The sequence below is a fragment of the Pelodiscus sinensis genome, chromosome 6 (genome assembly GCF_052426305.1).
Source record: "Pelodiscus sinensis isolate ZL-2025 chromosome 6, ASM5242630v1, whole genome shotgun sequence".
Taxonomy (NCBI): Eukaryota; Metazoa; Chordata; order Testudines; family Trionychidae; genus Pelodiscus; species Pelodiscus sinensis.
This window is the reverse complement of record NC_143057.1, coordinates 3,422,410-3,434,898: the sequence shown is the minus strand read 5'-3', so window position 1 is coordinate 3,434,898 and position 12,489 is coordinate 3,422,410. Positions and strand designations below refer to the sequence as shown.

General features: G+C 47.6%; 2 protein-coding genes across 2 annotated transcripts in view; one reads left to right on the top strand and one right to left on the bottom strand.

The window, feature by feature from the left end:
• The window catches only part of DGKQ (diacylglycerol kinase theta), a 103,067-nt gene extending 94,960 nt beyond the window's left edge, over window positions 1–8,107 (top strand). The window contains exon 23 of the mRNA XM_075931293.2: window positions 1,273–8,107. Within this exon, the coding sequence (XP_075787408.2) occupies window positions 1,273–1,371 (99 nt within the window). The 3' untranslated portion in view covers window positions 1,372–8,107. The remainder of the gene's footprint in view (window positions 1–1,272) is intronic.
• SLC49A3 (solute carrier family 49 member 3) overlaps window positions 7,643–12,489 on the bottom strand; it is a 24,082-nt gene continuing 19,235 nt past the window's right edge. The window contains exons 9-10 of the mRNA XM_075931295.2: window positions 11,923–12,035; window positions 7,643–11,340 (exon numbers count right to left, since the gene is read on the bottom strand). Of these exons, the coding sequence (XP_075787410.2) occupies window positions 11,189–11,340; window positions 11,923–12,035 (265 nt within the window). The 3' untranslated portion in view covers window positions 7,643–11,188. The remainder of the gene's footprint in view (window positions 11,341–11,922; window positions 12,036–12,489) is intronic.

Here is a 12,489-nt window from a genome sequence, read left to right as displayed (position 1 = left end):
ACACCCCTCCTCACATTTCCCTACACACACACCCTCCCCCCCACACCCCCCTCCCCCCCACACCCTCCCCCCCACACCCCTCCTCACATTTCCCTACACACACACCCCCCCCCCACACCCCTCCTCACATTTCCCTACACACACCCTCCCCCCCACACCCCCCTCCCCCCCACACACCCTCCTCGCATTTCCCTACACACACCCTCCCCCACACCCCTCCTCACATTTCCCTACACACACCCTCCCCCCACACCCCTCCTCACATTTCCCTACACACACCCTCCCCCCACACCCCTCCTCACATTTCCCTATACACATCCTTCCCCCCACACCCCTCCTCACGTTTCCCTTTACGCTCCCTCCCCCCACACCTCCTCACATTTCCCCACATATTCCCCCCTGCGTGCGCACACCTCCTCACATTTCTCTACACACACCCTCCCCCCACATGCACCTCCTCACTTTTCCCTACATATATCCTCCCACTCACACATCCCTCCTCGCATTTCCCTACACACTCCTCCCCACACACCCAGACCTCCTATACACTCCCCCACACCTCCTCACATTTCCCTACACATTCCCTCCCCCCACACACACCACCTCACTTTTCCCTACACACTCCCCCCCACGCCACACATAGTCTCTCTCTCCTGCCACGGAAGTTCTGTGAACAATCCCTTTGGAACGGCTGTGGAAAGAGTCCCAGAAATGTGACAGAATGCCAAGCTTTTCTCATGAGGAGAAAAAAAAACAGGACAGGAGTTTGCAGAATGTGCCTCCGTTACTTGAAAAGTACTTGCAGCTCAACGCGTTCTTCTGTAGGCTGGCGAAGAGCTCTGCGTGGTTCGAAAGCTTGTCTCCTTCATCAACAGCTCTTGCTCTAGGAGAAAAGGTTCCCTCCCCTACCTTGTCTCTCTAAAAGCATTAACTGTTTTTTTCAAGAGAAAGCCAATGTCTACCACTTCCTCCTTTCTTGTGCGAGAGACATGGTCACATTTTTTCAGTTGGGGTCACTAATAAGAAACTGCTGTTAAATGCGCAAAGCAAACAAACCAAAAAATGAGGCTTTTCTTGGCTCTTGGGTGATACAACCGTAAGTGGTTACAAAAGCCAAGAGGGAGTTCTGCTAGCAGTATCCCTGTGTTAATTTTTTTTCTGTTGCAGCATGAATGTATGCGGTATTCATTGCTAAGCATACGTGTCTTAAATGTGCTCAGATAAAGGGATGTTTTGCTCTCATTAACTGTCTCCACCAATGTTTGATTTCAGGTCTGCATGCTGAAAAAATCCAAACAGAAGCAGAAAAAAACTGGAAGCTTGAAAGAGACAAGAACGGAAAACGTATCCGTCTCTGAAGCGGGACATTAAACGGAGCAGGTCTTTATGGAACAAAAGCCGCTCACTTACTGTAGAAGAAAGGAGCTTGCATGGCGTAGCTTTGTGCAGGGAGTTGGTAAAGACGGGTTTCTAATGAGCCTGCCCTTTATTCCATGTTAATAGTACTGTGTTCTGCCTGTTTTGTTACATGATTGTGCCTCGTTAGGTGGCTGGCGCACACCTGCTTGTATGCCACTCGTTTCATTTGAAATGTTTGCCCTTGGTAGCCTTCTGTAAGCTGTTGCCCAATTTGTGGTTTGTGCTGCTAGACAACATTGCTGTTTACCCTGTGGAGCGCCTCACTCTTGTTTTGGCAACATTTTCATTTTGTGGAGAAATGTCTAGCCTCTCTGTGACGTGCTCCCTCATCGCCAGGTTGTGTTCAGCTAGCCCCGACCATGTCTTCCAACATACCGAACGGTAGGAGCGCATCTCGTTCCCGTTGTGCTGCGCACTTCTTCAGTGAGGCCAAACAATATGACTGGAGGCCACCCTGCTTGAGACCACGTTATTTGAGATGACTCAACGTAGCGATAACGATCCCTTCATTAAGATGCCACGGACGCAGGAGAAAAATTGTGCGGAACCATACCAGTCCAAACGGTTAAGACCGTATCGTTTCAACATGGTTTACCTGGACCAGTGAATGGGGGAAAAAATGTTTTAAACTTACGAAATGGTCCAGCCTCTTCCAGAGTCACCAAATGCTGTTGAAGGCTTGTTGAATTTCAGCAGCTATCTCTTGAGTAAATGGAGGCAAAATTACCTCAGTAATATATGTGGACAACAGACCTCTTGGGCTCTTCGTTTTCCTCCCCTGCTAGGTGTTCTGTCTTGGGTGACTTCATACTCCTCCGTACATCCTCATTTGTCTTAGTTCAAATTCATTTTCTTAAATCCAGTGTGTAATGTATTGTGACTGCGCCTTTCCACACAAGCTCTGGTTGCTCATTCTGGTAAAAAGATCAGGGGAGTTTCAAAACCAGGTGTTTGTACTTGCTGCCCTGCCCCAGGGCTAACGAGCTGAAGGTTGGTAGAACACTACATCTGTTGCCCACAGCCACTGTCTCATGGGCTTTTCTCACTACTCCTTCCCTTTACATCGCTGTCCGCTCTCCGGGGGTCTCTGGCGATCGAAGTCAGGTGGAAATGAATGGGCTTGAGGAGCAGTGTCAAAGATGCCCAACAACTGAGGTAGAAGGAACTTGCACAGTCTCACCCCACACCGGCACAGGAGACTGATGTCTTTCGGCCTTGTGTCCCACAAATCTTGACCAATGGAACTGCTCCCAGCTGTGTCCCTGTGAACGTGAGTCCCCCTAGCAGACGACTGGGCGTGCTTACCCTCGGCTGTCGAAAGAACTGATGAAATACATTATAGCTGCCTCTGCTTGCGGGGGATCAGCAAATCGGAGAAGAACAGTGGCCACACCACCAGCAATTGGCAGTGTGGGCCTCAGTCCCGCAAGCAGAAGCCCTGAAAAGACTCTTCCTGGCAGCGTTTGTGGAACGGACCAGTGAAGCCATGTGCCATGTAAGGGCCGCCTCCGGGATGGCATTCTGTAGACCGTGAAACTTGATTACTTGATGCCTGTGTTCTTGCCTGACCTCCCCTTTCCCTGGCGTCCTCAGTAAGTGGTTCCAAGCCAGCTGTTGTTTTCTCTACACGCCTTTGGAAGTGGCTGTGGCAAGGGTTGCTTTGATAACCACCTTACTGCCAGGGACAGGGCTGAAACTCCAGTGCCAACGTGGCTTGGTCTAACAGCAGTTTCTACCATCCGTCACCAGGAAATGCTTTTCACTCGCTTATGGGACCGCTGCTCCTCTCCCTCACCTGTCCTCACCTTAAGAGAGCTGAAAGACCCCGTCCCTTCTTGTTCAACCTCGGCACACGATTTCTGCTGTGCGCGCGGTACCTCCGTGCCGGTGGTGTAGATCTTCCACGTGGATCTTTTCGAACACAGTCTCTCCACATCAGTGCGTGGAAATTGGCATGGGCATGAAAAGCAGGCGGCTTCAGCTCAGCTTAAACGTGGACACTGGGAGGAGGAAACCACACGGTATTTCACACTATCTGCTCGCGCAGGGTGATGTGACCGAACTAAGGAAATACATCGTTGCTGATGGCTGCCCACCGCCAGGGATGCTGCTTGTTGATTATGTAATTGAGAGACGGATTCTGTGATCTCTGGTGCCGACCTAGCCAGGAAGAGGAACGTTTTTGTCATCTACAGACTCTACCTGATGTTTGTGCAAGTGGAATAGAAACGTCCTTGTGCCCAGAGTAAGCAAGCCACCTTCAAAACTGAGAAATCGATGGCGAAACTATTTTTTAAACTGTTTCGAGTGCAGGTATTGCAAAAGGCTAAGATGCTAGGAGCTGCCACTTTGTTTTCATCAACATTGCACATGCTGGGAGGGGCGGGGAGATGGGATTGGGTTAATCATGCACCGGCTTTGTGTTCAGATGAATTACTTGGAGGCTTCCCTGCAGAAAGGTGCAAGTTGCTTATAAGTGGCGTTGAACATGTGTAACAGCTGATCACTAGATCCTGTGCAAATCCAGTGAGAGAAGGCAACAGAATTGAATGTTGATGTTCAAGTGCTCGGCTCATCCGCTCTTAGGGGAGAATGTTGTACAATGTGATAATTGATAATGAACTTACAGCTGTCCCTGGGCCAATGCATAAAATAGCATCAAGAAATTTGAAGCTAGGAAGTGAGAAAATGTGGTGCAGAGAGCACAGGAATAGCATTGGGAGGGAGGTGAAACCCTAGCGAGGCTGTGAGATCCTTGTAGACTCATAGGGAGACATACCCCAAGCTATCCCAGGCTCTTCCCTGATCACCTTCTCTGCAAGCCTAGGGGTAGGCTTGTATTAGGCCTCTATCTCTGGGTTTTCCAGCCCTTGTCAGTGGGGGAAGCGGAAGAGCGGATTGCTAAAAGTGCGACTTTGTTAGCTCCAGTGTCCACCCCAGGTAAAATGCCCGTTTCAAGTAGAGAAGAGCATGTGTCTGGATGTTAGTGAGTAGTACAGGGAGAAGACAAAGTATCTGCTCTGAGTTTGAGCCCACTTCAGAACCTCTGGCTTTTCTGCTTGTAACTTGCTCCCCCAGAGGCTTTCCAACACTTATGGTCTGGTTTAGTGCCAAGTAAGCTTCCACTTGGGGATGCCTTATCAAAGTTGATTTTAGGGACCTTCCACTTTGCCAAAAGCTATTAAGCCGTCGGTGCTAATTGACCGTCTGGTCACAGTATGTCGTGGGGTGGAGTTAGCTGGGTGACTGACTACCTTCTGTCGTCATTTGCTTCTGATCCTTGTTGATAACACACAAGTTGTCAGGCGGTCATTGGCCAATACGCTGCCCTAGAGATTCCCGATGCAAACCTCATGGATCTAAGATGATACACTGATTATGAAATCCTGCAGTGAGTTTAGAATGCAGCCTCAGCCTGTATCTGTACATCTTCCCGGAGATTTAAATCAGGCCCTGGATATTAACATAAACCCCAGCTCTACATGTGTCATACATTTCATAAAGAACTTAGGCAATCCTCTTTGTAGTCCCAAGACTAAATAATGAATGGAACTCTTATGAGTGACAATTGACTCATTAATCCTTCATATCCTGTACATGCTTATTGTGTAAGTGGGGTTTTTTGAAAGAGTACCTTAACTACTCAATCCACTTTCTAGGTGGATATTTTAATGGCAGATGTGTTCATGCATGTGTCGTGTTTATCCAGTGGGCCAGCCCAGTGAGGTGTAAATACAGTCATTGCTAAGTGTAAAACAAAATTAAACTACTGTAGCAGATGTATATACCTGGGGTAAATTGCTGAAAACGGTAAGGTTGGATAATGGTGAACCTAGAGCAGAGTGCAAAATGCTTTAAAACACCCCATAGCATTGGCCGATCCTCTGTGTAGTTGTAACTGAGCACTGTGGATGTGAGATGGAACATTGATCGTTCCACGGTAAGTTTTTTGATACGTGCAGTATTGCGACCTGGAGATCAGTTCTTTCGGTTGACAACCCCACGCAGCTTTTCCGCTCCCTCCGGGTCTGTGTGCCTCGGCCGTCCTCTGGGGCCTGTCTTCTCCGCCCTTCTGCTGAAACCGCTCACAAGGGGGTGCTAACCAGTGCCGATTCTGATGGTGCTGTCTGGGCTCACCATGTGTCTGCTAGCAGCTGGTCTGAGACCACCCCCTTGTTCCCATTCAAGTCCTTGAACAGCCACGAAATGCAAAGACCTTCAGTTACTACTGAAATGGCTGAGAGCCATAGTGGGCACTTTGGCTCATTTGCAAACCTAGATCCCATCTGGCGGGTGTTGTTATTATTTTACATACACTTTTGCACTTGTGTAAATGCAGAATAGACCTTGTTTGGCGTAGGGCAGAACTACCTTTTTGTTTTTGTAGTGTAAATAAGGAATACCTTTTTGCAGACTTGAGATGCACTTTCAGGTTGAAATACAAGTCGGCAGAATGCCATTTACAATTCTAGCTTTTCTTGTGATGTAACATTTGCTTGCATCCATGTACGCTTACATTACTGTACCCTTCTAATGCCGCATTAGGGAAGGAGTAGAAACTGCAACGTTTTTGCAATACGTATTTATATCTAACTGACTGAAAGTTCATTTAAACTTTAAACAATTCTAAATTGGCTGCTATTTCTATGAATTAGGTTCAAGAGACTAATTTTTATAATGCATGAGATTCATTTTAAATTTATTTATTATGTTAACAGCTAGTTAATATGACACACAGCGTGTGTGATAAGACGTCCAACTGAGAGCCCTTCACTTCTTTGACCTCTGTGCTTTTACACTGACCAATGTAATGGCATTACATGGAATGAAATGGTTTTAACACAATTTATTAAAATAGTTTCTAAGTATATGACTAGACTAGCAGTTTCAATGTTTACAAAATGGTGACTATTGATTGTATGTTCCCCCATGAGCTTTTCGCACAGTACACCGTTTTATGTTTTGGAAGCATTGTTTCTACTTTCCATGACAAGGAATGGAATGGTTACCTTTATAATTTGGGCTCTTAAGTAACCCCTCGGAAAGATTTAAGTATGGATTTTCACTTTTCTGCTGGGAACGGATTGAACTGACTTTGTACTTGATAAAAGTATTAGATGGGACATTTCTTCCTAAAGGACAAGTTTATTTTTGATAACTTATAAGTTGGTTTTATAAACATTTCAGCGGTGTTGGAAAAGTTGGCCTGAGGTCTTGAAACAAATGTATATCATGATTTAAAAATGTATTCCAAAGCAGCTAAGCATTTTTTTCTGTGTAAGGCAGGGAAATGATACTTTCACTCCCCTTAGTTCTGTTCTGTGGTTAGTAACACCTTTGTAGCATGTTTAAGACACGTAGCTTATCTGTTCAGAGGAAATTTTTTCCCCTCTGAAGACGTGGCTTCATTTATCTTCAATTGATGCCTTATTGTGCTAATCGCCTTGACTTTTTGCACTTCTGTTGTAGCAGTTCAGAAATACACACCTGTTTAAGAGGCTTAACTTTCCGTTAAGCCTCATTTGGCCACAAAATTGTAACAAGTCTGGTTATTGCCTTCTCTGCCTAAATCAAATGTGCCGTACAGCCATCCTTTGCTACCAAAGGCAGCTGTCACTTGGGCCAAATGTACACCGGTAAGGGATGCAGAATCCTTCATCGGGAAAATGCTGCTCCTGCAATTTGCTCCCCTCCCGTTATGCTTTTAAGCTGGCCAAAAGGGAGTAGCGTGAGGTGCCAGTATTAAAGATAAGCAAATAGAGGTGCTTGGAAAATCGAAACCTATCGACTTCAAAGCAAAATCCTGTGAGCTCTGTGTCATAGACGTAGCTGGCTCACTTTGGCTTTTCGAAAGTGCTCAGAGAAAATTTTCAATTAGAAAGGGCTGAGAGAGAGTAAGACACCTGGGTGAAGCTGTAGGGGGCATGGGAGATGTTGATCTCAAAATCCGAGAAGCCAGGATTGTTTTGTTAGCTTGATTACCGTCTTGTCCACAAAAGTTCCATGTGGCAAATTCTCATTACCTGAGTAATTGTCTTAAACTAGTCCAAGCAGCCAATTTCATTGGGCCAGCTCTTTAAATAAGATGCACACATTTTAAAAACAAGGTACTTCATGATGTCTTGCAGCATTTCTTGTGACTGTTGTAACATGTTGGGCCAAGTGGGTTACACCAACAAACTAAGCTAAACTGACCTTGGAATAGTTCAGCTTGTGTGCAGCGTTTTATTCTTTGTGCTTCTGCCTAATAATTCTTAGAAACAATCTGCAGAAAGTATAACCATTAATGTGGTTGAATGCTATTTCTTTGCTGTGTGCCTCAAACAAATAAAGCATATCACACTCGTTCACTTGTGGTTTCATCTTAAAGCAGGGTTTTCATGGTATAACTAGTTTCTAGTTTTCTGCCTTGCAGACCACTGTGCTGGTAATCTATCTCTATGAATTAGTGTTGCTAAAATGTAATAGCTAAAAAAAAAAAAAGAGGTGGACTTTTCTTTTATGTTTAAACTCAGATTCTGTTCTTAGACTAATTCTGTATATATTTGGTAATATGGTTTGGTGTGTGTACTTTTGACTGTATATTTTGCACTGATTGAAATTCTGTATTCTAAGTATAATTTGTGAATACCAGAGATCTATAACTAGAATTTATGTCTGTGACAAATATAATTGGTAATTTCTCTTATGCTCTGCATGTGTCGGTGTGTGTGTTGGGTAACGTGTTCTTCTTACAGACAGTGAGGGATGTTTCGGCAAAGAGCAAACACGTGTGCTTTGTTCCACTCGTTTTCCAGATGCTGCTTGATTGAGAATTGTATAGGTCAAGGGTCCAGGGATACCTAGTATTCAGCATAACACAAGAACACTCATAGTGACCATCAAGTGAGGTCCCCTCCCCCCGTTGCCCATTCCTGCCTTCTGGCCATTGGAGGGTAGGAACACCCAGAGCATGGTTTTGCATCACTGTGCATCTTAGCTAAAATCCATTGATGGATCTGTCTTCCAGGAACTTACCTAATGTGCCATCATCATGGCTATTGCAGCTAGTGCCCTTCCTGAATGTCTGTGTCGATGCTTACACACTGCTGTGGTGGGTGCCATAAAAATAATTGCACCTCTGGTGTGCATTGCAGCTCCTGGTGCTTGCCTGAGGGATTAGCTAGTTTCCAGTTTTTTTCTGCACCTTAGACATTGCTTTTTTGGTTGTATTTTATTGAACTTATCTTTTGCACCCACTTTTTTTAGAAAGTGTAGCTGGTTTTGGCTTGATTTGATAGCACACTTGCTGGTATTGGGGTTTCCTTAAGCTTGTTGTTATCCCTCTTTTGGATAAGTTTAACAACAGTCCAGATTTTCAAACTTAGGTTCACACAATTGCTGTAGATATTTATACACTGAGCTTGGAAATATTGTGAACGGTCTTTTCATACTTGTCCCGTTTGACACGAGATGAAGTGATGCTTTTTTTGGAAGGAGTGTTTCCGAGCTTGTCTGGTGTATTCCCAGCCTTGAGAATATTTTTTATGCTTAAAATAAAGTGTGTCCAGAACCGTTTTTTAAAGCACCGTTTATTAAATTGCACTGTTGGAAGAGAGAAAACAATCCTGTAGCAAGAGCTTTGTGATCGGGGTTGAGGAATGGTTTCCGTTGGACTTTATTAGGTGTTTAGTGCCACACTCGCAGAGCTGACAAACTAAAGCCTGCTGGTCGGACAACTTCAGTCTGTTCTTCTGAAGCACTTTAAATGTATCCCCTTGAATCTTAAGCTCTGACCTGCTTACGCCTCTAAAGAGTGTCCCCTTCATTCTTGGTATTTTAGCATCTAATGGGAACATAGGGCTTTGTCTAAATGAGCAGTTATTGTCAGCAATAATGTTTGTCATGCAGGGGTGTGAAAAAACACCTCCCTGACTGACATCAATTTTGCCAACTGCACTGATGTGATGTCACTGGGAGAGTGTCACCTGACAACATGGCTACCACCATTCATTGGGGATGACTTAATTATACTGGCAGAAGAGCGGCTACATAGGAGACTTTAAAGCTGCTGCCTATCAGGCAACCAGACAAACCAATAAATGGTGATCAGCTAGTAAGAGAGAGCACAGAGAGACCAGTGTAGCCTAAATCCTCAGCTGAATCTCAGTCTGTGTGTTGCAGGAAGGCAGGAAACAGGAACGGGTTACCAATGTGTTGGATTTAATTTGCAGCGCGGCACGAGAGAAATCACGCCTGCTTTAGAACCATTCACTCCCTGCACTACAAGGAAGAGCTACGAGCATCAAAACTCACTCAGTGCTAAGTTCCGAAGGACCTCAAGCCCTTTGTTCATGTCAGAGCAAGACAAACGGGTCCTATTGTTTGCAAGTTCTGAGTACAGCACGTGATCCGCTAGCTTCTGACAAGCACTGTCACAGATGGCATGTCAGCACTGACAGGCCACCAGTGGGAATTAGCATCCCAACTTGGACAGCTGGACTCGGCTTGTAGTTCCTTGCCAGAGAACTGCAGCATGGGTCTTAGACCTCAACCCCTTTTGGTTGGTGGATCAGCAGCAAAACTGATGCGAGTTGTGTTAATTTCGCTCACCAGCTGCTGTGACCTGGGAATCTTATTTCCTGTTGGAAACACCCCCTGTTGGGATCCACACTCCAAAAACTCCTAAGAATTTCCTCGGCCCTGGAAACTCCAAGAAAGTTTGTTCCATCTCAGATTGGACTGAGCCTCGTTGCTGGAAATGGCAGTTTCCCACGAGTCGAGTTTCAGTCATTGGTCCCTGATCATTCTAGGAAGCCCCTGGGGTTCAAGGAGTTCAGAGGTAGGCTGGCTCGTTTGTTCAGCTGTACCTGTTAGAAGGGAGTGAAGGCGGGAGTAATGAATTCCGCATCTCTGACCGTGCAGCAGGCAAGGGGCTGGGGGCAGGAGGAGGGTCTAGAACCCAGTAGTGTAACGTGCTGATCCTGAATCTCGCTTTTGGGGACCTTTCCGGCTTTCGGGGACCTTTCTGCCTATGCAACAGGTGCTTAAATAGCAGGCTTTCCTGCGCTTGGCTACAGGTAAAGCCGTTGGCAGGCGATTTCACAAGCATGCGCTGTGCCGAGGGTGGCGGTCTTAGCGAATACTGAACAAAACACAGCTGCCAGCAGCAGGCACAGATGAAACCCACCTTCCCAGGTTCCACCACCTCCATTCCTCGATGAAAGTTCACTCCCAGGGCCAACGGGCTGTCGGATTTGCCGTACCAATAAAAACCATGGACCTTCTAGACCAGATACTGGCACCAGATACTTCAGAGGAAGATGCAGGATAGGTACAGACAAACTCTCCTTCCTGCCCCATGATCTCACACCAACCTGTGGTCCTTAACAAAACTGCCTTAAATTCTGAAACATGAGGTTTCTCTCCCTGGCCATACGCTAGTGTTGCCATTGCAACCCAGTCTTCTCTTCAGGGCTGTCCATCCGTCCTTGGTTCTTTTAATCACGTTAGCGAGATCTGTCTAGTGCAAATGCCCCCTCCCGTGCGTCATGTTCTCAAGTGTGGCTTAGGCTCTGGTAGGGCCCAACAGAGACCCCCAGGGACAGGCCATCAGCTTGGTCCAGCCCTTCTGTCAGCAAACTTGGAGCAGCATTTGTGTTGCAAGAGCAAATATGCATCGGGCTCAGGGCCCCGGCGTACCCACTGAATGCACCGGTGTGACTCGCTTTCCCACAGCAATTAGTTCGCTAGTCCCAGGACGCTCGTGTACCATCATCAACAGGATGTTTTAGGCTTCAGGGATTGTTGCTTCAGCTCCCGTGGTGTTGATGGAGGCAGCATTGGCTGCTTCGGCGCGGAGTCTCTTGTAGTCGGTGTGGAAGAAGATCACATAGAAGCAGGCGACAAAACTACACACTCCAGCCAACACCAGGGTGGAGACTGTAGAGAGAGAAATAACCACGTTAGAAAGTGACTGGCCGTCTCCGTCTGCTTCTACTCTAAATCTAGGAGGTTGTTTTCTAGAAACGATGCAGAATCAAGTCCTCATCTATTGGCTCAATCTCTAAAATCCGGGACACTGTGGTCCAGCAATATCTGGATATTGCTGGACCAGAGAGCCCTGGCTGGCCAGATTCAGGGCTGGGCTGGCAGTGGGGAGCACAGCCCCGGCAGGGCTGGGGGCAGCAGGGCCAGTAATGGGAAGCCTTGACCTCCTCTGTCTGGTGAACTCTGTGGTTCGGGACCGCTCAGGCCCCAAGGGCACCAGACCAGGGAGGTCCCACCTGCATGTCATTTAAAATCCTGTCCCACTAACAGTACAAGAAAGGTAAGTCCCGTGGGCCGGTCGCACAGGTCGGGGGGCCGGTTGCGCAGGTCGGAGGGCTGCTGGCTGTGCGGCAGAGGCCAGGACTCCTCTTCCAGCAGGACTCTGCCCCAGGGCCCAGTGAAGAACTCTGGCCACGGGCCGCGTGGGGGCCAGACTAGACACACCAGTGCATGGTAAGAAAAGGGGGCACTTACTTGTCCAGTCTAAGGCCCCCCCTTCCGCAGTGTCACAGGTGGAGAACGGGGCTGCGGTGGTCGGCACTGTGAGGGCTTGCAGCAGCAGCAGCAGCACCGCGCCCTGGATCTGGCTACACAGAGAGAAACCTGCAGTAAGCCACTCTCCTAGGCTTGAGTCCTCGGGACCCCAGCTAGCCCAGTCCCGCCTCCTTCCAACGTTTCCCCTGGCACAGCGAAGTGCCCATCTGTAACAGGGGAGGGGGCCAGCCACGATGAATTCCCCAAGGGCCTTTGGTCCCCTTGTCTCGTACACTGGGGATGCTCTTAGCTGGGCTAAGCCTTCAGTTTGGGTGTAGCGTGGCCACCCGCCCGGTCAGAATGTAGGGATGTCCAATCCCATCCCCTCCGTTCACGGGCTAAACGCTGCCTTTCGCCCGGGGAGCCACTTAAACGGGATCCCTCCGGTATCTGTAAATTGAGCACTGCCCGCCCCCAGGAGAGAAGCACCCGCCTCGAGAGCCCATCGCCCGAGACGCAGCTCGCGCCAGCGGAGGGAAGCGCTCCAGCCCCAGGTGAGCAAACAGG